The sequence below is a fragment of the Pelmatolapia mariae genome, linkage group LG18 (assembly GCF_036321145.2).
Source record: "Pelmatolapia mariae isolate MD_Pm_ZW linkage group LG18, Pm_UMD_F_2, whole genome shotgun sequence".
Taxonomy (NCBI): Eukaryota; Metazoa; Chordata; class Actinopteri; order Cichliformes; family Cichlidae; genus Pelmatolapia; species Pelmatolapia mariae.
Genome location: NC_086243.1, coordinates 23,531,119 through 23,554,537, shown reverse-complemented (window position 1 = coordinate 23,554,537; position 23,419 = coordinate 23,531,119). Strand labels below are relative to the sequence as shown.

The 23,419-nt window shown below is 43.7% G+C and overlaps 1 protein-coding gene across 25 annotated transcripts in view; it reads left to right on the top strand.

Annotated features, from left to right (window-relative positions):
* LOC134616307 (receptor-type tyrosine-protein phosphatase F) overlaps nt 1-23,419 on the top strand; it is a 163,523-nt gene that overhangs the window by 117,279 nt on the left and 22,825 nt on the right. For 10 of the 25 annotated variants that reach the window (XM_063461076.1, XM_063461069.1, XM_063461064.1 and 7 more), the window contains 9 exons: nt 2,813-2,839; nt 5,871-5,988; nt 6,417-7,001; nt 7,755-7,855; nt 8,465-8,712; nt 9,935-10,013; nt 11,112-11,336; nt 17,472-17,626; nt 21,116-21,228. In XM_063461076.1, coding sequence (XP_063317146.1) covers nt 2,813-2,839; nt 5,871-5,988; nt 6,417-7,001; nt 7,755-7,855; nt 8,465-8,712; nt 9,935-10,013; nt 11,112-11,336; nt 17,472-17,626; nt 21,116-21,228 — 1,651 coding nt within the window. The remainder of the gene's footprint in view (nt 1-2,812; nt 2,840-5,870; nt 5,989-6,416; nt 7,002-7,754; nt 7,856-8,464; nt 8,713-9,934; nt 10,014-11,111; nt 11,337-17,471; nt 17,627-21,115; nt 21,229-23,419) is intronic. The other 15 variants (XM_063461085.1, XM_063461080.1, XM_063461083.1 and 12 more) reach the window with 3 other exon arrangements.

Here is a 23,419-nt window from a genome sequence, read left to right as displayed (position 1 = left end):
TCATACGCACACCTGTAATTGATGATGAATAAAACGGGGAAAAAAAGCAATATCCTTCTATCCTGGCACATCCCATAGTGTTTCTCTCATGAATTTCCCTAATGTGTTGTGAAATCGGTTCCACATCCACCCTTTTTACCTGAATTGGATTCACAGTAAGCTTGCCAAGAGGAAAAGAAAAATCCAAATTTTCCAGGGCTCTCACATCATACCTGAGCCTCACCTTCAATCACGATTCTAAGCCGACTGATTGAATTGCAGATCCTGTCAAAATGGCTATCACCTTTCCCCTTCTCTTTGTCTCTGTGTTTCTGGCTCCTCTCCTTTTCGCCCTCTCTCAGGGTTAGCTGAAATACTGGGAGGAGAGCTAGGAGAGCTCGGCTGTGCGTGGGCGGTTTAAGCGCCTCTTTTCTTTTCAAGCAGGAGCCCACACAGCGCCCTCATTTCCCTGCTAAATTTAAACCAGAGGCCATGTTAACAGTGTGATGTTATCGACCCCTTTGCAAATACTTCTGTTGGAAAAGTGGCCTGGACCTGAGTTGGCAGCTCCCACACCACACGGTCTGCTCCATCACGGTGCACTCACGGCAACCTCTGTGGCAGTGTATTTCATATACACATCCATAAAAGTGTGCAGAAAGTGCTGTGATTGAGTTTGAAGCCATTAGCCGCTGTCTGTGCTTTCATACATTTTCTGCACAAGTTTGCCTTCCTTCACAAGTTTGCCTTTATTCAGCACTACTTTCCAGGTTCATTTTGTTTGACCACTCATGCGTTTTTGTAGTTTGTGTGAGCGAGGCAATGCTTCACTGCCTCTACGGCCTTCGCCGCCTCAGATTGGAGTTGAATGGGAATCGGGGGGAGGAAAAAAAGAGAAAAGAAGCACCTCAGCCCGTTTCACTCCATCAATCATGACAGCTCCTTCTCTTCCACATCACTCGTTCCCCCCTCGTTCCCATTTTTATAGCCACACATCTCAGCCCATGTCATCACATTTGCATTCACCCGCCTGCAAATTATACCGCTCCGTTTCCACAAACGACGCTTATCAGCAATGATGTGTTTTCAGCTTGCGTTGGCATTTGAAATATAAATGGAGGATAATTTATAATTCTCCCATGGATTTAAGCAAAAAAAAAAAAAAAAGAGCAGCAAAAGCAGTTCCGATAGGAAGGAATTAAACCCAAGATGAGATAGGAACTCTTGCGAACCTTAATGTGTTGCCTGCTCTGTTGACATACTGAGTGAAGTTGACAGTAAACAAATTAAGCAATTAGGAACATTGCAAACTGTTATTCATGGAGTTAAGCAGCAGCTGTTCTTTAATGGTACTCTTTAGTGCCCCGTTATGTCTGGGGAGCATGAGGCAGCAGTTTTTGATGTGCCGTGTGCCTCGACCAGTCACAACTGGGACCTTACAGAGGCCTTGCTCATACTTCACTTAACTGCTTGGTAATAAAGACCATCCACAGGGAGGAGGAAAAGTTGGGTCTTTTGTCTTTTCATATGCCAACAGTCAATAGAGGATGATGAACACCGTCTCCCCACCGCACAATAAATCAGCAGCGTGTGAGGCTTGCTCCTTTTGTTTGTGAAAGTCTAGAATAGCAAGGAGGGAGTGATGGGTGATCAGGAGGACTGGCTTTACTTCCAAGTATTTGTATTTTTTGCAGACTCCTGCCCGGTTAAACTCTGGTCATGTTAATAAAATGATCCTGCAAAGTGTTGATGCTGGGCAGATGAAGACGGCTCTTCGTGTGTTTTCTCAGTGTTTGACAACGCACGACATTAAGTTGGTCTTGTTTGTATAGTTAATGGACACAAGTGTTAGCAAGTACAACGCCAATTGAGTTAAAATTATGTAATACATTTGGGGGCACTGGCCCATTCACAGTAATTCTTGGTGGTTAAATATTGGTTTTGTCCCAGTCACGTCAATTGCTTCTCCCCTTTGAGTGTTCGCCTCAGTGGTACAGTCCACAAGCAGCTGTGACAATACTCGTGCACCCTAATGATAACATTTTTTTCCCCCACTCCACCGTCCTCACCCGCACTCCCACCCCCTTTTTCTGTTCTCCACTTTGTCCCTCATCAGTGTCAACAGTGTCATCTCTCCTGCCCCTTGTCAGCCGGGCCACCCATCAGTGAACCCCTCTGCAGGAACTGAACTGTGGAGCACGTTGCTGGTAAACGCCAGCGGTGGCGTTCTGCATCGATGGGGTTTGATGTCACAGGGCTAGCATAGCAGCACTGGTAATAGGATTTCATGCTCGGCACTGACGGAGCCCCGCGGCACGAAATGGGCTTTCACTTCCCCCAGGAATCACTTGGTCAGGCACAGCGAGCAAGGAGAACATTTTGAATACATATTGAAATATAATGAATAAAAGGCCTTCCCTCAATTTCTGTAAGAAAAAAGGAAATGCTTCACGGACTGTGCAGAGTTTACAGTTCTTATCCAAAGTGTAATAGTCATCATAGCGAATAGAAGTCTCCTGATTGAGAAAGAGGGGGGCTTTTTGTTGGATTCATAGGCAAACCAAAAACAAGGCAGTGCATTTAAACAATAAAAAAAAATTACAATTATGATTACACAATTTGTTGTATGCCACTCAACTTGTCTTTTTTTTTTTTTTTACTCCTTCTCTTCCATCACACTCTATCCCACTGTTTTGTTCCACCACACGACTCTGTTGACACCTACATTCATCTGTCTGCGAAAAAAAGACGAGCGCTTTTTTTCCATGGCTGTTGTGTTGTTTCTGACTCATTTCTCTCCCCGCCCTGTGTCCTGTGTCTTCTCTCCCATCAGTGGAATATTGAGGAATCCACCGAGCATGTGAGTAACCCACATGTGTGCTGCTGGGTTCTCTTGCAGGGCAAGCTCTTTTCCCTTTTGCAGTTTGGGGGTGCTTGTGTGTTTGGATTATGAGTTGTGTGTGGATGTGTGTTAATTTCTGTGCAAGGTGTGTGACTTTAATCTACTCTGTGTGAACCCTCAGGAAAGATCATAACCCGATCATAACCGCAGCACGAAACGTGTGTCCAAATGTTTTCTTTTGTGTGTTTGTGATTGCGTGTGTGTGTGTGTGAGAGAGAGAGAGTTAGTGTGATTTAGTCTAAGAGCTCCTACAACTTCAAAGCAAGATCTGATGCAGGCTTATTTTACCAGAAGAAGAACCTTGTAGAAACAGCTGGGCAGTTGCAGGTGAACTGAGGCAATTCTGTACAGCGCACATGAAGCATCTTCCCCCATTGAGCTTACAGTGCAGTCAAAGGCTTTGTGTCACTATCCCTGTGTGATGCCGACATTAATCGGCCTCGCCTAACCTGCTGTCTTCCCCGCTGTTTCAGATGACATGTCTATCTGAGGGGAGGAACTGTGTCTTTTATCAGCTCCACACATCTCCGAAATTGCCACCAGCCTTTCATGTTCTTTTCACGTGCCTGGTTTGCAGCTCGCTGCTACGTGGCTGTCAAGCAGCTCTTTGTTATGGCTTATTACCCCCTAGACGTCATATTGCACTGGCATAAATGCAGAGCCACTTACTGTACCCAGTCAAAAAATTCAATAGAAGCCTGCCAGACTAACGGATCCTATTTTCAGTGTATAAACAAGGGCAAAGATATGTTAAGAAAAAGGTTTTCAGCTTTTATAAAGTCCAAAAAAAGAATTCATTTGGGATATTTTCACTCCTTTTTTTCACCTGCCGACATTTCAAATGGAAAACTTAATGAATCCAGTAACTACCTGTAGAGGCTGAGGCTGATCTCTTTTTGTTCTTCCTTTATCATTTCAGTTAGTTTCGTATACGAGCCAGTGGGAAGTGCGCACGCTGTCGTATTTATTTGTTATTAGCACCAAGTTAAACAGAAACCTGGCTGGCACACGGATTCCTCAAGCTACACCCACATGGCATGAGTCAGGCTCGCCTCCTCTCCCTCTCCTCTTAATGCGTTGATTAACACCTGACAGACAGCGAGCTACACGCTGTCAGAGGAGGACATCTGTTCACACATCTTTATTATTTCTTCAGCAGCCATGTTTAGGCCACAGCAGACTTTGTGCTTGGTAGCTAATAGAGTATGAGGCAGATGTCAACACTGAAAACATAAGCCTGCGTTACTGACCCATGGCTTTGTTCTCAGGGAGTTTTTTTTAGCTTTCAGGAAATTTTGGCTGGCATTAAAAAGCAAAAGATGCATATAGAGGACATTAAATATTAATCTTGAGCAAAAAGTTATCTGAAGGGATTTGTTTTAACAGTGCAGCCCATTTTTCTCTTGGTATTTTTCCACTCTAGTGAGGATAGTGGTGTTGAGAGGCTTGAAGAGAAGAATCCATTTCTATAACTAGTCGACTTGTTAATCTCTATAATGCCCTTTGGTGCTTTTCTAAGCATTTGCTCTAAAGGGAACTTTGAAGCCTGGGTTTTTCTATTTTCTGCTGAGTTTTAAAAGTGTTGCTAGAACTGAATCAACCTTGTCAGAATGGAGAGAGGACCGATCTGTGCAGCTGCCACTGCTGAGATTGTTAAAGCCATTTTGCATGATTAAAGTAATGAGACTTCCTCCATAAAGTTAAAATGGCTTTATAATACAGTAATTTAGCATTTTTCCCCCATCCCTCTTAAAGGTTAGCAGGGGAGCACCAAATGTCCCTTAAAGAGAGAGGCAGTAAAAACCACCGTCAAACAGCGCTGGCTTATGTAGACTGTTTAATGTTCTTCTATGGTTAGGAAATTAAAACTTCATTAGTTGGAGAAACAGTGTTAGGGCAAGGCCGTATAATATTCCAAGCGTCTGAGAAGTTTTTGAGAAGTTCCGGCAGGAAGGTTCGTAGGCATCTGTGTGTTCGTCCTCTCAGCGGCCCCAGTCAGAACCGGACAACTCCAGCATGTGCGCTCAAGCCGAAGGCATTAAGTTGTTGTGCGTGTGCATGTGTGTGTATACCAATGTGTGCGTGCTGATGTGCACATTTTACGTGCATGTATACTGTGTGTATCCTTCATTTATGTATATTAGTATGTGTATTCCTGTGTGTGTGTTTCTGTTTGTTTGTTTGGATATGGGCTTTGTTCAAGCTCAGAGTATTTAATTCCAGCGTGTGGGTGTGTTTTTATTCAGACTGATGCAGTGTGGTAAAGTGAGTGCCAGCACTGCAGCAGGTTACCCGTAACAGTGTGTTACCTCAGTTGTTTTTCTGTCTGTTCATTCCTGACTGCTGAGTTACTCATTTGTTCATTCACCGTAGTGTGTCTGTGTTTTTGTGTTGAGACTGTTTGGGCAATCAGCCAGAGGAGAATAAGTACCAAGAATCTTATTTCATTCTTTTAAAAAAAAGTATTTTTTTTTAATCATCCTGATGTTTATTTATCTGAAGGATTATTTTCAAAGAGTTTTAACAGCAGTCCCACAGTCGGTGTACTATTTTGTGGGTTTTAATAGTCTGTTTAGTGATGAACTTAAGCTCCTCTGGGTATTATCTCATGCTTATCCATGCAGCAGGCATGAAAACTGACACACGGGTGATGTTCTGATTAATTTAGTTGGTTTGTTAGTTAATGGGTTCAGCGTGTTCCTTACAGTTAGGTACAGGAGCTTTTCAGAACCAAGAAAAGTTCCTGGGCCTGTTTGTGTGCCTTCTTTCTCTATTACAAGTTTGACATATTTTGTTTTTAGGCTAATTGCTCAAGAACCCACACGTGGTTGGAGAAGGGGGGTTAATCTTACTGCGGTTTCCTTTGGTGCTGTGTGTTTGTCAGGGGATCGGAGCTTGTGTGAGAGGGTGGTTGAAGAGGTTTCGCTCAGGTTTACTGACGCCTGTTAACATCTGACCTTGTGATTTTTTTTCTTTTTCACTTTTACAGGAGGCCATAATTGGTGGGCTGCAGTCTGAAACCACCTACTCTGTAACTGTAGCAGCATACACCCTGAAGGGAGACGGTGCTCGTAGCAAAGCTAAAGTCATCACCACAACTGGAGCAGGTCAGAATCAGTGTTAGTGGGGTTTTCATGTGAATCTGTATCTGTTAGTGTGGAGTGTTGCTTTGGAAATCATTTGCTCATTGGGTAATGACTTTGGCTAATGACTCGTGATTGATAATGAATGACTGAAAAATACCAAAGAAAATCAAACTTGTTGAAACATGGTACGACCAAAGATTACTAAATGTCTTTTGTACAGTACGACCCAAAACTAGTGACTAAGAGCAGCCAAGTGTTTACAGAGGTCAAGTCTTTTTTCATAGACTTCACAATCACAGCTATCGCCATCTTGTGGCCTTTAGATAGAATACAGGTTTTTACTCATTAAGTGCCACAAATTTGATGTGAATTTAAAAATATGTCTTTCACTTTTAAAGCAATTACAGTGCAAGTAATTTTTTTCCTATTTAAATCTCTACTTCAACCAGTGCCAGGCAAACCCAGTATGATGATTAGTACCACCATGGGCAACACAGCACTGCTCCAATGGCAGCCCCCCAAGGATATGGTGGGGGAGCTGATGGGCTACCAGCTGCAGTACAAGCGCACCGACGAGGACACCTACACCTCACGCGAGATGAGAAAGACCGACGACCACCATACTGTCACTGGCCTGCACAAAGGCGCCACCTACGTCTTCCGCCTCAGCGCGCGTAACCGTGCAGGCATCGGCGAACCTCACATTAAGGAGATCAGCACACCTGAAGACGTGCCCTCAGGCTTCCCGTCCAACCTCCAAGTTACGGGCCTGACGCAGTCCAGCACCCAGCTGACCTGGAAGCCCCCGCCGCTGGCGGAAAGGAATGGCAAGATCACACATTACTTGGTGGTATACAGGGACATCAACAGTCAGACAAACAGCACCAACCGCACCACCGAAACACACATGACTATCCAGGACCTTAAACCTGACACCACTTACGACATCCGGGTGCAGGCATTCACCAGTAAGGGCGGCGGACCCCTCAGCCCCAGCATCCAGAGCAGGACCATGTCGAATGGTAGGATAAGTGGTAGGACATCTGACTAACATTTATACATAAACACTTCAGAGATATTTGATATGAAAACATAATGACGTGCTTGCATAAACATTGGCACTCTTAGGCGCGCACAGTTGTGTCATTGCTCACCACGAACACATGTCACTCGCTTCTGTTTTAAACTTTATCGGTGCAGTGTCTTTCCCATCTTCCACTCAGCATACTGTAGTACATGACTGTGTTTATTGATTTATAGAGTACTAATCTCATTACACGCTACAGTCACATTACCATGCCTCCTCATCCTCCCTCCTATTACACACAAATCTAAATGTTACCCAGCATGTAGCTTCTCATGCATTTTATAATCTTATAAATGAAAGATTTCTTATTTATAACCATGCACGATGCCTGTTTTAAGACACATGTTGCCACTCCTCATGTCATATGCATTTCTTGGAAATCGCAGTGATCTCGGCTTGTTGAGTGTGTCTTGTGAATGGGCGGTAATAAATGGGACAGGCTCAGGGAAATGAGTCTATTTTTGTATGTCGGTAATCAAGCGTGAATGCGATTGTTAATGTTCTCTGAACACTCCCGTGGCTTTTCAGGTTTGGTCATAAGGAATTACAGCAGAATATGTTCGCATTGTTTACTGAAGGGGTGACTTGCTCGTGTGCTGCTTTATAGTAGTGTGAAATGAAATTATGCACAGAGATTACTTTTTGTGGTGTACAAGATGTCTTACTTGAGGTATTAATGAGTGGATTTTCCTCATCCTAGTTTTCCCCACCCTGAACTTCGGTGTCAAAGCTGTCATGAAAACGTCCGTCTTGCTCACCTGGGATTTGCCACCAAACTACAAACCCCAAGCACCTTTTAAGGTAAGTACCAGCCAGGTAGACGGCCATTGCTGACATGAGGTGCAAAAAAGATTGAATATGAACTCAGTTTGCACAGACAAAATACTTGCAGTACAATTTAAATTAAAAAACGCTGGATTTAATAAAAAAAAACAAAACCTCTTATTCTACGTCAATAACATGTTCTGACATGCTGTACAGCCATTTGTAATATGAAAAAGCAATATTAGCTGCTGACACTTATCACAATATGATTGAGTCGCTTTCTGTATTTGCACAAAAAAATATGAAAATCCCAATTCATGCTCATTTATGAGGTGTAATAATCTGTCAAAGTGATATATCAATTCCCACCCAAATGATAGGGGAGCAAAGACAATTTAAGGTGCAAAAGAACATTGGATATGCGCCAGTGGGCGAGTGCGACGCTTGAAGCACTTGAGATGAGGTGTCAGATAAGATGGGCACCTCCCTTAGGACCATACTGTTTTTGCTTTTCTTTTCTTTTTTTCCACATGTGTGCGTTTGAGCGGGAAGAGAGAGTGGTGCGTGTGAGCAAACGATATTCAGGCTGTATATCTATGCTGCCGTAAATCACAACTCCCAAGTTTTCCCCCCATGTGCTTACAGATCTTGTATAACCAGCAAAGCGTGGAAGTGATGGGAAACCTGAAGAGGAAGCTGATCACGCAGCTGCAGCCAGACACAGACTACTCCTTTGTACTGACAAGCAGGGGCAACATTGCCGGAGGTCTTCAGCAGCAGGTGTCCATCCGCACTGCCCCTGACCTGATCCAGACCAAGCCCAGGACACATCATGCTCAAGGTGGCAAGATGAACATCACCCTGCCAAAGATCCAGACCACCACTCGTGTCAAGTACGTACTGATAGGGACTAACCACACAGGCTTGCTCTGGGCTAGAAAATGATTGTTATTAGTCAGGAATAACAAACAGGTTTTGCTTTTTATGTACATAGTTTGTGATGCATATAAGTTATACATTTATAATTTCAAAATTGATGTTATTACAAAAATTTACAGCCACGAAACTGTAAATTTGGGACCTAATGCGACACAAAGGGCACACGTGTGTCTGATCACTACTAAAACTATTCGAGTTTTTTACTTTTACTCTGAGCCATTTTTGTGACACGGCAGCTGATGGTAATTGCAACTTAACATCAGGTCGAGCTGTGTTATCTTTTGACACAAATTGTTAAGAGGAGAACTGCACCTGACCCTTTTGCTTCGAACGCACACACATAGCGACACGTCTGTGTAAAGGGGGAGTACACGGGGTTGATTGGTAAAAAAGATTACAGGGCTGTCAGGGCTGGCCAAGGTCCAGCACAGATTGACAGCCACGGAGTGCCTGTGATTGGGGATGGGAGGGTTGAGGGGGTGTGTATGTGTAGGTGAGAGGGAGGGGGTGAGGAGTCTTGTTATACATCTCTTCTCCCACTACTAGACTTGAGTGACTGTTGAATCACAGAGTTGAGGTCTGGAGAGAAGCGTCTGTTTTCGCTGTCAGCAGCACCTGATTTTACAAGTAGTCAAATGCTGCATTGGGGGGGAAACTTGTACCCGAGACAGAGTCGGGGCAGAGACGAAACATATATAACCTAACGCATTCTCCAAAGCATTCTCTTTTATTCATCACCTAGCCTCTTAGCTTGACTCTAAAGTCTTAAATGTCTTACTAATGTCTTTCTTTTCCTTCTATTTTGGTCTTCTTGATGAAAATAGGAGAACACACACGAGTAGTCACATAGCTGCTTCTATTAACCTAAGGAATCCTATGGGGATCTATGCTAGCTGAAGGCTCCCCTCACTGGGATTGTGTTTGTTCCAGTCTACATGGCAGATGTTCTTAGTGATTAGCAATTAATTGGCGAATGCATTGCCAATCTGCAGGTGTTTGACCTTGGTTGGAACCACATGTGTTTTACTTAAATTTTGAATTCAGCCCAACAAGGATCACCGTCAAAGTACGCCTCCTTGTTTTGACTGTGCTATTAATGCACTTGGCCCACTTTGTTCTCAGCGTGTACGTGCATCGGCCGGTCTTTCTTAACACAAGCTTTATTTTTCATGGCAGGTGGTACTACATCGTTGTGGTGCCCGTGTCCCCGGTGACACGCAAGTGGAAGAATCCAGACGAGATGGACATGGATGAGGTGAGTGCCAGCCCATGTCTGATTGGCTAATGTGCCAGGTCAGGGGTCCCAAATAGCACTCTCTGGTCCAACTGGGTAGGAAGTCACGAGTGGAAACTAATTAGCTGTACCCTCCTGGGCGCCAGAAGAAAGAGATTTTAAACAATGACTCACTCGGCTAGGTGGGGAGTGTCCTTAGTGAATGCCAGGTGTGCAGACACTGCCCATTTGTTGAGTATAGCAATTTGCGTGCACATAAAATAGTTTGGTCTTTGTTTAATTATTTGTATTGTTGTAGATGTTAGGCAATCAAACTTAATTTCTGTGGTCATTTTCACAATTGTTGTCAAAAGAATTACTGCTCTACCTCTATATTTTTCTTTAAATTGTTTATAGTCAGGCTTTGCCGCCTGTAGACAAAGTTTTACATGAGTTATTCAAATGAGGACAAAGATTTATGACTGCCTTATTATTCCATTGAATAAAGGTCTTCCTTGTCCATGAGGGAATTTAAGCTAAATGACATGCCTAAATATTAATAGCATAATTTTTAAGTAAACTGCGAGGCTCGTTGGTCTGAATCGCTATTGTTCAAGCTCCCTGTAGAAATAACAGAAGAGACTGAGAGGGAGAGAGATGGGACTCCCTGAGTCATTAAACACAGAGCAGGCCATTGTCTCCTCCCTCCGACATAATGATTTAATAAAGCTACATCTGGAGCAGTGCATGAGACATCACTGACAGAAAACAAAATGCTGCTGAAAACACAATGCCGCAGTGCTGTATGCGCCTGCTCATTTATTAACCGGGCTGGCAGTCATGCTGAGTCTGTGTGCTAGAGCAAGCGCTAATTGCTCACTTCGTAGATTGGCTGCATTGTTTGCAGTTATATCGCTGTGCAAAGGCCATTTTAGCTGTGCGGAATCATTATCTCTTATTTGGAGGCATGCTAACAACCAAACCTGGATGTCTAGTGTCAGTGCAAAAGCTTTTTTTAGTCTTTAGGAGGAGTTGATGAAATTTAGAGAAGTTGGATGCCATTGTGTATATGGAAGAGAGATTTTTGACCAAAGAGCCAAAGTTGTTTATTATTGAGAAATTTCTCTTTTTCTACCCCAGCTGCTCAAATCAAGTAGAAGTTCTGTCCTAAGACACCGACGTCACTTGGATTCCACCAAGCCTTACATTGCTGCCAAGCTTGCGTCACTTCCAACCACCTTTATGCTGGGTGATGAGAAAAGGTACGACGAATTCTTCAACAAGCCCCTGACGAGTTCACAGCAGTATCTCTGCTTTGTCTTGGCTGAACTTCAATCTGAAGGGACTGACAGCACTGCTCAGTATGTAAGTAAAACATCCAGCCTTGATGGCATAAGTTGCTTCTTTATTTTGCTTTTTAGTAAAGAACTTGCGTTTGTTTTTTAAACACTGAAGCTTTTCTGTATTTTGGTACATGTTAATTTTTCTTTTCTCGGACAGATTATTTAAGTTTATCACCCATCCTCAAACTCTAATCACTCTGCTCCTCAAAGCGTTTCCAAAATAGCAGTGGGAAGTCTAATTGTTTTTGTTTTTATTGCCAATTATCCTTTAATACTGCTGCCTCTAAAAGTCATTGTAGCTTGTCCAGATAACTCCCTTATCACTTAACAATGACATCAGAGATCCAGCTTTGCCATTTCGGCAGCAGCAGGGCCCTGCGCACATCTCTTTACAATGCTAATACTAGACTCTCGGCTTTCTGAGCCGGGCCCCAATGCACTCGTCAAACAGCTCCAACATGGAGGCCCAGTTCTCCGTGGGACGGTCTGGAGTAAACTTCACAGCAGAAAGAATGAGCGACTGCGATTGCTCGGAGCTTCACCACTACCCGGGACATGCATATTCAGTAGCTGTGCCCTGAGTGATTTTTTTTTTTTTTTAAATGGAAGAGAGCGAGCGCTCCAAGTCCGAAACCCAATCCCAGACTTTTCACCTATTTCTTTCTCTTCACTCCCTCCTCTGAGCTTTTTTTCCTTTACCCCTCTCTCTGCTTCTCTCGCTCTCTCCACATTTCTCTACCATGAAGAGAGCAGAGGAGATTGATTAGTGCAGCTGAAGTTAAGAGGGAGATGAGGGCCTGGTCTCAGGGTCTCGGGAGTCTGTAAAGCAGGCCTGATTCCCTTGAAATGCTGCTTTACATGTCCCTAAAGCCCCCCACCACCACCCTACTCCAGTAATCCCCTACTCTTTCACTCAGGAAAGAGGAGGGACATGCAGGGGAGGCTATAGCGGGCAACCACGGTATACTTTACTTCAAAGCAGATGCTTAAATCCCATCACTGCACAACACTCTCACCGTACCTGCAAGATACACCATGCTGGATCAGCAGCGCTCAAGATTTCTCTCTTTCTGTGTACTTCCCCTCCTTAAACTGCGTCGTACCCACCTGCTTTTAAACTTAATCACTTGGATCAATCAGATTCACTCACTTTGTGAGTCAGCCAGTGTGTTTACTTTCACTTCAGCTTTCTGCAGCAAACTCATTTCCTAAAATGTATGTAAATAGGACACTTAATTTCCTGAATTAGGATAGCAGATTAAAGCAAACATGAATAGTAATGCTGCAGTGTACTTTTGATGTATAAACACAAATGGTTTTCTAAAAAAAACATTTTACGGCGCCACATGACAAAGACTTTAGACAGAGAAAGTGCTGCCGTGACAAAGATTAAAGGAGAGATCATTAGACGTGGCAGTGCATTCTTGGCCCTAAAATGAGTATTCGCGTGTGGATGGCTAAAACTCACATTTTGAAGCTAAATCAAAATAAGCTGACAACCATTTCAGAACGTCGGTGCTTTTGTGAAAACATTCACAGAGGTGTGCATACAGATCGTGAAAGCAGTCAGTTTTTTTCTACATATCATGTCCCCTAACTGAACTGTCAAAATGCTCTGACAGAAAAAAACCCACTTCAGGCTACAGCTCACAAATTCACTTAAAATATGCCATCCATGGTTCAAAAATACAATAAGGGATAAAAAAAATCCAATAGCTGACCTGCTTCATATAATAAGCACAATATCTACACTAACAGGATTATTATAGAGCATGTAAACACCTTGATTTTCTCATTTCTCCTATCCTGGCTTCGCGTGTGCTTTTAAGCATACTGAATGGTGAGGTGGCTACTGCAGTCATTGATTGCTGCACAAATCCCCTAACTGCACTCCTTGGGAAACACGGCAGTGTTTGTTTTTGTCACCCCCAACGCGCCGCTTTCGAGCGTTTATTACTAAACACACGGGTACAGAAGGTAAAGCATGCAGGAGGATCGAGCAGTTGGCAGAAGCTGCCTCGAGCAGGATCTTCACCAGACCCAGGAGAATAAGACAACAAGTAGTGGAATAAATGACTTGTGTCTTTACCACACTTTCTCGCAACCACCCAAACTCCCCCAGTGTAGATCAAACAAGACTGCCAGGGTTTAATAAGCCCTCGTATATCAACGGCCACAAGCAGCCAGCAGTGGTTGGAGGGAAGAAGAGAAGGAAGGCAAAGGGGGAAGAGAGCGAGGAAGAGAGAGGGGCAGAAGAAGAGAGGGTGCCTTCATGTCTCCCCAGCACCCAAGGCGGATAAACAAGCCGGGGGAGGTGTGAAATGGGATGATAGATGCTGGGTGTGTATAAACAGTATCATTTAATGCGAGAAGAGAGTGAGGGAGGGAGGTAGCATGAAATATTGTGTGATGTGAGACAGAGAGTAGGGGTGGCGTTTGATAGAGGAAAAGAGGATAGCAAAAATTGTGTCTCGCGTCCTGTCCAGCCTGTGAAGCCCAGATGAGAGGAAGTGAATGTTTGAGGAGGAGCTCGTATTTAATGTGCGCTTTTATTTTGATATGGGAAAGGAGATGTTCTGGGAGAGAGAAAAAAAGTCATAATGGGGTGTTTTGCTATTTGCAATGCTACCCAAGCATTTCCTGCGTTCCCAAAAAGAATTGATATTGTAGCACTAAATCTGCCGGTGCTGTGAACTCACAATCTCCTCAGCATGGAGGACGGGGTTGTTTTTTCATAATTTAAAAGGCTTTGACAGATAATATTAAAAAGAGAATTATGACAGGAAAACAAGATGGGAACATGAGCATATTCAAGTCCAGCTTGTCACTGAGTGGAGTTTAAATAAAGGCAAAGTCACCATTCAAATGCACTGTGTCCCATCCACTCCTGGAGGTATTCCCCTGTAGCAATGCCTCCAGATATCTGAGTGCTTGGTATTCAGACAGTTAGAAAGGAGTAATATGTGTAGTTTCTGGTGCTGAATGGTTGCATGGATAAAAAAGTAACCAACGAAATAGGGGAGGTCAGCGTATGGAGTAGACGAGACTAGCAGCCACACTTCTGTTCTTCATGGATAAAGGCATTTTCATATACTATCGTCTTTCCCTCTCACGTTTTTGTGCCTTCATTTCTCCTCTCCCTTTCTCTGTCTGTCCCTATGTCATGCAGTGATGACAAGCGTGTGGGCTTTTCAGCCTCCCCGGGGAGGCAGAGAGAGCGGCGGATTCATAATAGGCGTCTTTGCGTGTTTGTGTTTTTTGTCTGGCGCGCACCCCGCAGCTTATTTAAGCCACTTTTGGAGAGTTGAGGAGCTCGCGGGGTCAACGGCGAGTTGAAACAAATTTGCCTGCGCTGTGCATAGCAGATTCTGTGCTCAGGGGATGGTGGAGCAGTGGCTGACTGGGGAAGCTGTGTAGCTCACGGGCCAGATAGCAGACTCGATATACTGCTACTACCACAACACCTTTTCCTCTGTCTCCTCTCTCTGCCATCTCACATCACTCACTATCTCCCTCTCTCTTTCCCTTGTTCTCTTACTTTGTCTCAGACAAATATAGTCTCTCACACACACACACACACTCTTCGCTAGTGGCTGCGACCAAAACAAATACCTTCACTTGTGCAGGCTTAGAGAAGTTTGTGAAAAGGCTCAGAAAAACTGATGTTCCAGGTGTGCTCACACAAAAACATACACGCTTTTGTTTACAGTTCTTGCACACAGTCGCACACACATACGCAACCAAATACATTACCGATAATTCTTACAGTTGTATATATCTTTATCTACAGTATTTTTTTATTGTTTATTCTCCTCTACTTGTCATTTTCTTCTATCTCTTCTCTAGTGGGGATGGGATTTAATAGAATTTTATCAAATCTGTTTTCAGCATCTAATTCACTTTCTAAATGCGATTGCACTGCAAAATGTGTTTAGCTTCATCTCTCTGTGTTTTTACCCACGTCTGTAGCCCCTCCTGTAGATGTAGATCCTGCTACATCTCTGTGGACAAAAAGAAAAATTATGCAATTTAAAAAACATGGTAAACTCTTTAGCCTTGTTCTGTTTCAACATTGAGGTGGGTGATACATGTCAAAATACCATCCATATAAACGTCAAGGCTCCAGTGTTTCCCAGCAGTGTAACAATATGATCAATGTTATTCACTCCATGTGTACGTCACGCATATCCAAACACACCGCATGCCCATACTTTACAGAGAGACGCGCACTGATCCAGAGTTGTAAGGGATGCACTTATGTCTTTCACTGTCTCTGACTCACTCTCAGATTCGCACATTCCTTCACTGCACCATTGCTCCATTGTGATACCGCTGTGCGAGGGCAGAAGCATTAGGAGCTGCGTGACTGAGCTTTTATCAGATATTAGGGCCGTTCAAATGGATGATCCCACTACTTCACCGTGACCACCAGACAAAAAGCCCTCTCTTTTTGTTCAGCCCTCTCCTCTGCTCTTGCTCTTCCTCTCTTATCCTTCTCTGAAAGCACAGCTGCAGTTATTTGTTACCTCATTAAAAAAAAAGTTTTTCCCAGGATTCCCTGCAGGGCCATATCCTACAGCCTTTTTCGGGCCTTCCCAAAAGAACAGGAAGCCTTGTGGTGTCGTCACATCAGCAGCGTCCCGTTGCTGTGCCGTTTTTCTTTGTTCTTGGATAATAGGTTCCTCCCAAAGGCGCTCAAAATGGTAGAAAGCTGGTCTCATGTCCCTGCTGTGTGTCTGTATGTGTGTGTGTGTGTGTGTGAGAGAGAGAGACAGAGACAAATGTGAAACATTGCTGCTGTAAACTATTGCTGTCACAAAAATGTGAATTTTTTCACTTTCCTGCATGAGTTATCATGTTTCCGGGCCCACTATGAGAGCATGGTGGTTTGCACGTACACCACTGAGACGTACCGTATCGCACACACCCAAAGTGTAAGTTTTCATGGCAGTTGTCCAAGAGCATGAGTGATAACAGAACTATATGACAGAGCGCAGGACTCTTTGAGCTCATCGCAGCTTATCTTTCCAATTAATATCTGCCTGTGCACTGAAGAGCAGGCTGCTGTGCAGCTAATGATCCGGATTACTGCTGCCTGCTGCCCCACCATTCCCACTGCATGCTGGGAGCCCAATTCCCTCAGAGGTCTGCGATCTGTCACCCATATCCTTCCACACTCTGTACTCCCTATCCCAACCTGCATCTCCTATCGTCATTCAATACGTGTCACGCTGAGTTCTAATGACAGATGCCTCGCGCCTCCCTTTTTCTCATCTGTCAGCTTGCTCTCTCGCAGTTGGATTCCTTCTTCTTCAAACCTTTTTTTTTTTTACCATGCACCATACTGCATCCCCTTGGGTACCCCCTCCTCAGATACATACACACCGATGCATACCTCCCTTTCCCCCATCATTCAGAGATGTGGAGTGGAAAGATGTCTCATTTACAACCAAGGTGGAAATGCACCCTCGCCGTCACCTCCTCCTCTTCCGTCACGGTGTGAACACTAATGAAGAAGAGATGAGTCCTCTCTTGTGCCCCCATTTATCTCAGCGACCAAGGGACATGCACACTTATCCCTGCCTCTCCATCTCTACCTCGCTCACTCTCTGGTGTCACAGTCGCTCTGTCATCAGCCGTCTTAGTTTTTTCTAACAGAAATATATAAACTTGATTTGAGTTTGGTCGATAGCTCCGTTCCCTGCTCTGCTGCATCACTGAACTGTCATCTATTACTAAGTTGACACAACTTGACTATCCGAGTGCCAGAAACAAGATATGGGAAGTGAGATATTTTGTTTATCTCTTATGTAGAAAACTTTGTTTCCAGTTTTGTTACTTCAGCCACAGAAAGTGCTACATATTCAAAGTGTCAGTATCTTTTTTTAATTGTCCTTTAAGTATATAAGTGGTTGATCTACAGTTGAACCCTGTGTAGAATTTTAAATTCATGTTAACAACATGCTAGTATGCTCGTTCTCCCCGAGTCCAGTGCCTTTTCCTTTGATGTTTGAGCTTCTTTTTTAACTTTAGGCAGTTTTAAACACCCTAGGGAATCCAGATTACACTTAAATAAGAAGGGAGACCTTGCATACATATTAAAAAGTCTGAAGTGCCTCTCTGATGTACCTGTACTCTCTTTTCTGTTCCCTTACAGATGACATATTCAGCTAGTCCCTACTCAGATCCAATCGAGGTCACTTCAAGCATGGCTCAAGGGATGGAGCAGTCTGAAATGCTGTGGGTCATGGGCCCAGTGCTGGCTGTGCTGCTCATCATCAGCATCGTCATCGCCATCCTCATCTTTAAGAAGTAAGAAGCCATGCTTCTGTTTATTAGTTGGTTGAGGTTGAAATGCGGTGACACTTGTGATTGTAGGTTTCTTATGGTTGCATCAGGAATGGTAATGAGACGTGCTTCTTCTTGCACCAGGCTCCTCGCACACCAAACTATAACATCCACTTTCCTTTGCATAATGTACACGGTAATGAGAGGAGAGCCAAAGACACATTGATTTGTTTTTTATACAAAATATTTTGGCCCAGCTGGCTATTTTCAGCAGTACTATGTGAAGTGTCAGCAGAAATGGCAACTGACATTGCCTCCCTAATAAAAAGCACAGCTTGGCTGTCAAAATCTCTTAGTTAGGAGTGAGGAATGTGTTTTTGCCAACACCATTGGTCATTTGAAATAAGAAACAGAAGGCTGCAACAGAGGGCTCAAGTAAACGCTTAGTCAATATCTCTTTAAAGCACTTCGGGTGCCCCTGTGCAGCACACCATGACTATGTACAGACCAACGAGGTGCTTTGGAGAAAGTTTAATGGCTAATGTTAAAACGATTAGTCAATTAGAATTAATGATTTTAAGTGATTTATTAAACAAAAATGCCAAACATTTGCTCAGTTCTGCTTATAAGCTGTGAAGAGTTCCAGCTGTATTCTAATGAATATTTGCACTTTGAACATCTTTGACTTTTGTGCTGTCAGACATGACTTTCAATTATAGATTTTCAATAACAAAATAATGGAGCTATAATTAACAATTAACCTTTTTTTCCAAATAACCAAAAAGTAACTCATGCAGCTCTATAAAACCAGCCTTTCTTCAGGCATCGTAGTAATGCACAGTTATTTGTACATCATTAATTATAAAGAATATTGCACTGGCTGCAGGACTCTTTCCCCTCACTTCACTTCTTCCTGATTAAGTCCTACCTACTATCTTGTCCTGATGGATCCATTACAAGATCTTAATTTCACATCATACGTGCCTCACCTGCCATCCTCAGCCTTGCAGCCTTGCTATGTGGCTGCTGTCTCCGGCAGACTTAGAAAGGGACTGGTTAATAATAGGCCTTGAGACAGCTCACTGCTGAGTAGCACGTCCTCTGTCTGGAAGCCCTTTCTTCATGTAGACACAGATTGACAGGAGGGACTGTGGGGAGGTGGCTGCGTGCCCTTTTCACTGCGGACTGGCAGTAAATGTGCAAAGGAATAATCACACTGTAGCTCTGGTTGTTATTGCTACCTGCAGAGTCGCCAAGACCAACACTAGCGGCAAACAAAGCCATGATTATTCTCAAAAGGCTCGAGAGATTTTTTTACGATAACTTTTTTAAAATCATTTGCTTTCAATATTTGGCTTTTTTTTAGTCTTTAGAAAACAGTCCAGTTAGATCAAGATATGTGTTAAAAAATACTTCTGCATAACTATTACACATTAACACCCCGACTTCTTTCTTGCCTTTGTGAATGCAGCAAACAGGAAAGGTGGGTACTTTCCCTGAAACATCCATCACAATTTCATCTCCTACTGCCCAAGTCGTTTTCATTCGTGTTGTGAAATTGGTGGTATTAATCATCTCTATGGGGTTGCAGAGTTAGCTGTCTCTCATCTTTAATTGACATTGCACACCAAAAGCATCATCTCAAATATGATTGACAGGAATCATCTTTGCATCTGATGTGTTCGACTTTAAGAAATTGTACAATACATGAGAAAGAGCAGACTCTGCAGCCCTGGGTAACTGAGGTCAGAGGAGCTCCAGGGTCATGTCCGTGTACCGGTGCATGTTTCACATCTAGTCCCAGTGTTCCCCCCACAGATCGTTCTGTCTGCTGTGGTTTGTCTCCGTGCTGCGTTTCATTATCCAGCCAGTGTCAGCGTGCCCCTTAAAGACTGGCCCCATCTGAATATGCCAAGGCATCACCTGCTGCTGAATGGGCCATTGTGAAGTAAATGCCAGACAGAGAAACTGCTGAAAAAGAAATGTTCCCATCTTTTAAGCTGACATTTTCCACTGAGACCCATTCCTCTACTTTTAGCCTTTTTTCCCCTCCTTCTTTTCCTGCTTCCCCTTGGCAGGAGTCGCAACAAAGGGGCCTGTTCTAGCCTCATTAAGCACACCCTGTACTGCAAACACACTCATGTTCTCACAGTGTGCATGTGTGTCTACTTTACATTCTCACATTTTAACTGTCGCTTTGAGCCCAAGATGAACCACGTTTACTTTAGGACAGCACTAAAGTGTCATGTAGCTCTGATTGGCATCTTAGTGGGTCAGAGGTATGGATGAGGTGTGCAGAGGACAGATCTCTCTCATCCCCTCCCTCAGCCTAGCCGAGCCCAAGAGCAAACTCTGGGAAAACCAGATACGGTCTGGCTCAGCTCTCGGCTGGAGAGGAAGTGATGCTTGTCATAGATTAACCGTCATGCAGCTAGCATTAACTTAAGCCTCTGCAGCATAAGATAACAGGTGGCAGAGAGGCCCCCAGCCCCAGTGGCTGAGGTGGACCGGGTTAAGGCTGTGTGTGCACCAGCAGCTTTGTGTATTCTCACCACGCTGGGCTTCAACAGAAGGCCCTGCTCCTTCCTAAAACCCACGCTCGCCACTTGCAAATGGAGTGCAATGAGATGTGAAATTTCCACAGGGCACCCTGATGCTTCCTTCCGCCCATTTCCATTTGCAGTCAGAAGGCTTGTGAGTGTGCAGCTGTATCTGTATGAGTGTCTCTGTGTGTTTGTACTTGTAAAAGTTGGAGAGATGGGAAAACGTACATCTGTGTGCCTGTTTGTGTGTGTATGTCAACAGATGCTGGCTGTCTGAAAACAGGCAGGCTGTGCTTTCTTTTCCTTTCCACGGTCGACTGAGCTGAGCCAGTCCGAGCTGTGCTGCTCTGTTCTGTGCTATGCTAGACTCAGCTAGGCCCGGCCCAGCAGCACAGGTGCTGCAGAACTGGTCTAATTACCCTGTGTTGTGCCACCCAGCTGATGAGCTAATTACAGCTTCCGCCTGTTTTCCTCTCAATCTGGAAGCCAGTAAACACAATGTGTTGTTAGCACTCGCGCACACAAACAGCAGCGGAAAGCACACATTTCTGTCTTTACTACACACAAACAGGCAGTCATGTACACATTCCCACACTGCAGCTGTCACCTATCCAGCCGCAAACAAGCCAAACCTAGCCCACTCCAGGAAAATTACGGTGTTTCTTCAAACACATTAAACTCCAGTTTTTCAAACTAATGAGGATGATGCCTACTATCTCTTGAATTGGTGGTCCTCAAAAGTAGCTTTGAAAACCATCAACTATGTCATTAACCTCATCAAGTGTGAAACAGCATGAAAATGTGTGCATTTTTTGTTTGTTTTTTTTCTTTTTCTAACTAAATAGAGGAATCACTGATGTAATTTTGAATCTTTCTGCATACATTCTGTATGCTTTTATTCAGCGTACGGCTAACTTTGAGCTTAGAGCTCAGCTTGAAATGCCCTTACTGTCTGCTTCTACCACCACAGGAAGCGTGCATCACCCTTACCTAAAGACGAGCACTCGGGTGGGGTGAAAGACTCCCTGCTGGGCAACTCTTCCGACCCTGTAGAGATGAGAAGACTCAACTACCAGACCCCAGGTAACAAACAGCTACACAAGGAACAACAAAGAGTTTATGTAAACTTTTCTCTGCTTTCCGCTCAGAACTTTCTGAACTTTCTGGTTTAAGATAGTAGTGACACAGTTATCCGTGTTATTAAGACCGTTGCAAGCTTACAGAGTTCTGCTTTAATAAAGCATTCGAAGCTGTCTTTGTAATTTAAAGCTTGAGGGTTGATGTTTAAGTCAAGGTAACTTCGATAAGACGTGAAAAGGGCATCAGCCTCAACTTCTTCTCATGGGTCTGTTTAAGGGTAAACCTAGAAACTTGTACATGTGTATTTTATTTTTTAATCAGTGCTTTGCAGGAAAAGAGTTCAGTTTTTTAATATCAAAATGAAGAAAAAAGGATATTCTGCTTTTTGACTAGGGATTTGAAAGAGCGTCATTTCCAAAAATGAAAGCGCTCCTAAAATTCATCAGTCGGTAACTCAAAAACAGATTTTATCTTCAGTGCTGAAAGAATATATAAAGGTGACTCATATCTTTAATAGTATTCTTTAATGTCTTTTATTTTCAAGATTTTTTGAAAAATAGTAGATATTGCTTTTTTTCCCCAACTCAAATCTGCACAGCCTTCCCTGAAGCAATCTTGCTCTGCAGTGAATGCCTTCCTTACTCATTCCTTTGATGGATCTCTTGTTTATTAGTGTTTTGTAGCATGTTTTACTTTATGACATACACACGTACGGCTTATTTGATTTGTTGTCAGGAAGAAAATTTCACCAGTTCTTAAAAAAAAGGGCAGCAAGCAGAAATCAACAAACTATGATCGCGTCATACCCAGCTGACGGTATCAGTGAAGTCAGGCTGAGTGAATTCAAATTCCAGCCGCACACGCTGCTGAAGTCTGTGTGTGCGTCGTGTAAGGGTGCCCGCCTCGGCATCCTCCTTCTTCCTTTTCCTCCTGATCTTCTTCCTCCTCCTCCTCTGGTCTCTTGCTCCTCCTTCCTCCATGAGCTCCTTTCATTCCCCCCAGCTGGTAATGAGTCCTGCTGCCTCTGATGTCAAGGTGAGCCAGGCGGAGGGAACAATGGAGCTGAGAGAAAATGTCAACCTCAGTGCACGCGCACGTTTCTGTGTGTTTTTCCTGTGTGTGTGTGTGATTGTGTGAGCGCGTGTGTATCTCTTCTCACGGGTTATTAAAGATCCCATTTGCCATACACTCACTCGCACGCACACACAGAGCCCCTTTGAACCCCTGCAGAGGAATTAAGCAGTGCTGTCGCTCTGAAAGAGCCCTGTTCTCCCATCCTCCCACTCCACCTCTTTCGTCTTTTGTCTTCCATTTCCCCCTGCAGGGTAATCTCTTTCTTTTTCTCCCCTTACCCCCCCCCCCCCCCCCCTTTCTCTCTCCCTTTACGTCAACATTATCTCCTTCTTTTTCTCCTTTTCCACCTCGCTGTTTTGCTTCAAGAGCGGTGATTATCAAAAATTACCAAGGCTGTGTCTAGCTTGTGAAATCATAGAAGACTCCAAGCCTGAGCTGAGAGAATATTGAACGGCCCATTCCTCTGTCCTGTCGCTCTTTTCTCTCTTTGATTCGCCCCCAGCAGGTGAACATTCCTGCTCTGATACTGATTGTTGTCGAAACGGTCTGGCCGATTGCAGCTCACGTCTCCGGCATGTTGGTTTGTTCAACAGGCTTTCGGCTGTGCGTTTTTTGGCACTCCAGCAGCAGTCGTGTGGTTCTCTGAGTAACTGACCTGATTTATCCTTGACAGACGTGGATCAGATGGTATTTGCAAATATTTACTTAAGATCACTTGTTGCTAACACTTTAAATATAGCATCAAGTACCACTTAGAGACAGTTTGCTGAAGTAATTACGTAACCTGCATTTTAAGTTTGGCCAGGCCATCTATCAATAGTAACTGTATTGTGCTCACCTAGTTAATAGCTGGCAATGTGGTGACTTCATTAAAGAAAAAAAAAGATGTTTAATGAAGCAAAGAACACTCTTATTAGGAATTTAAACCAGCCCTCAGTTTAACTGAAAAAATCTAATTATTACCCACTCTGTCAAGTTGTTCATCACAGTTGCTTGGCTTCCCGATTGACTGGGTGGGTACCTGTGCATGCAAATGATTCACGTACAGAAAGGGATATTAGCAAAACTTTTACCTTCAAGTAAAGTTTTCACCAACCAGATGTCAACATTTCCTCTTGAC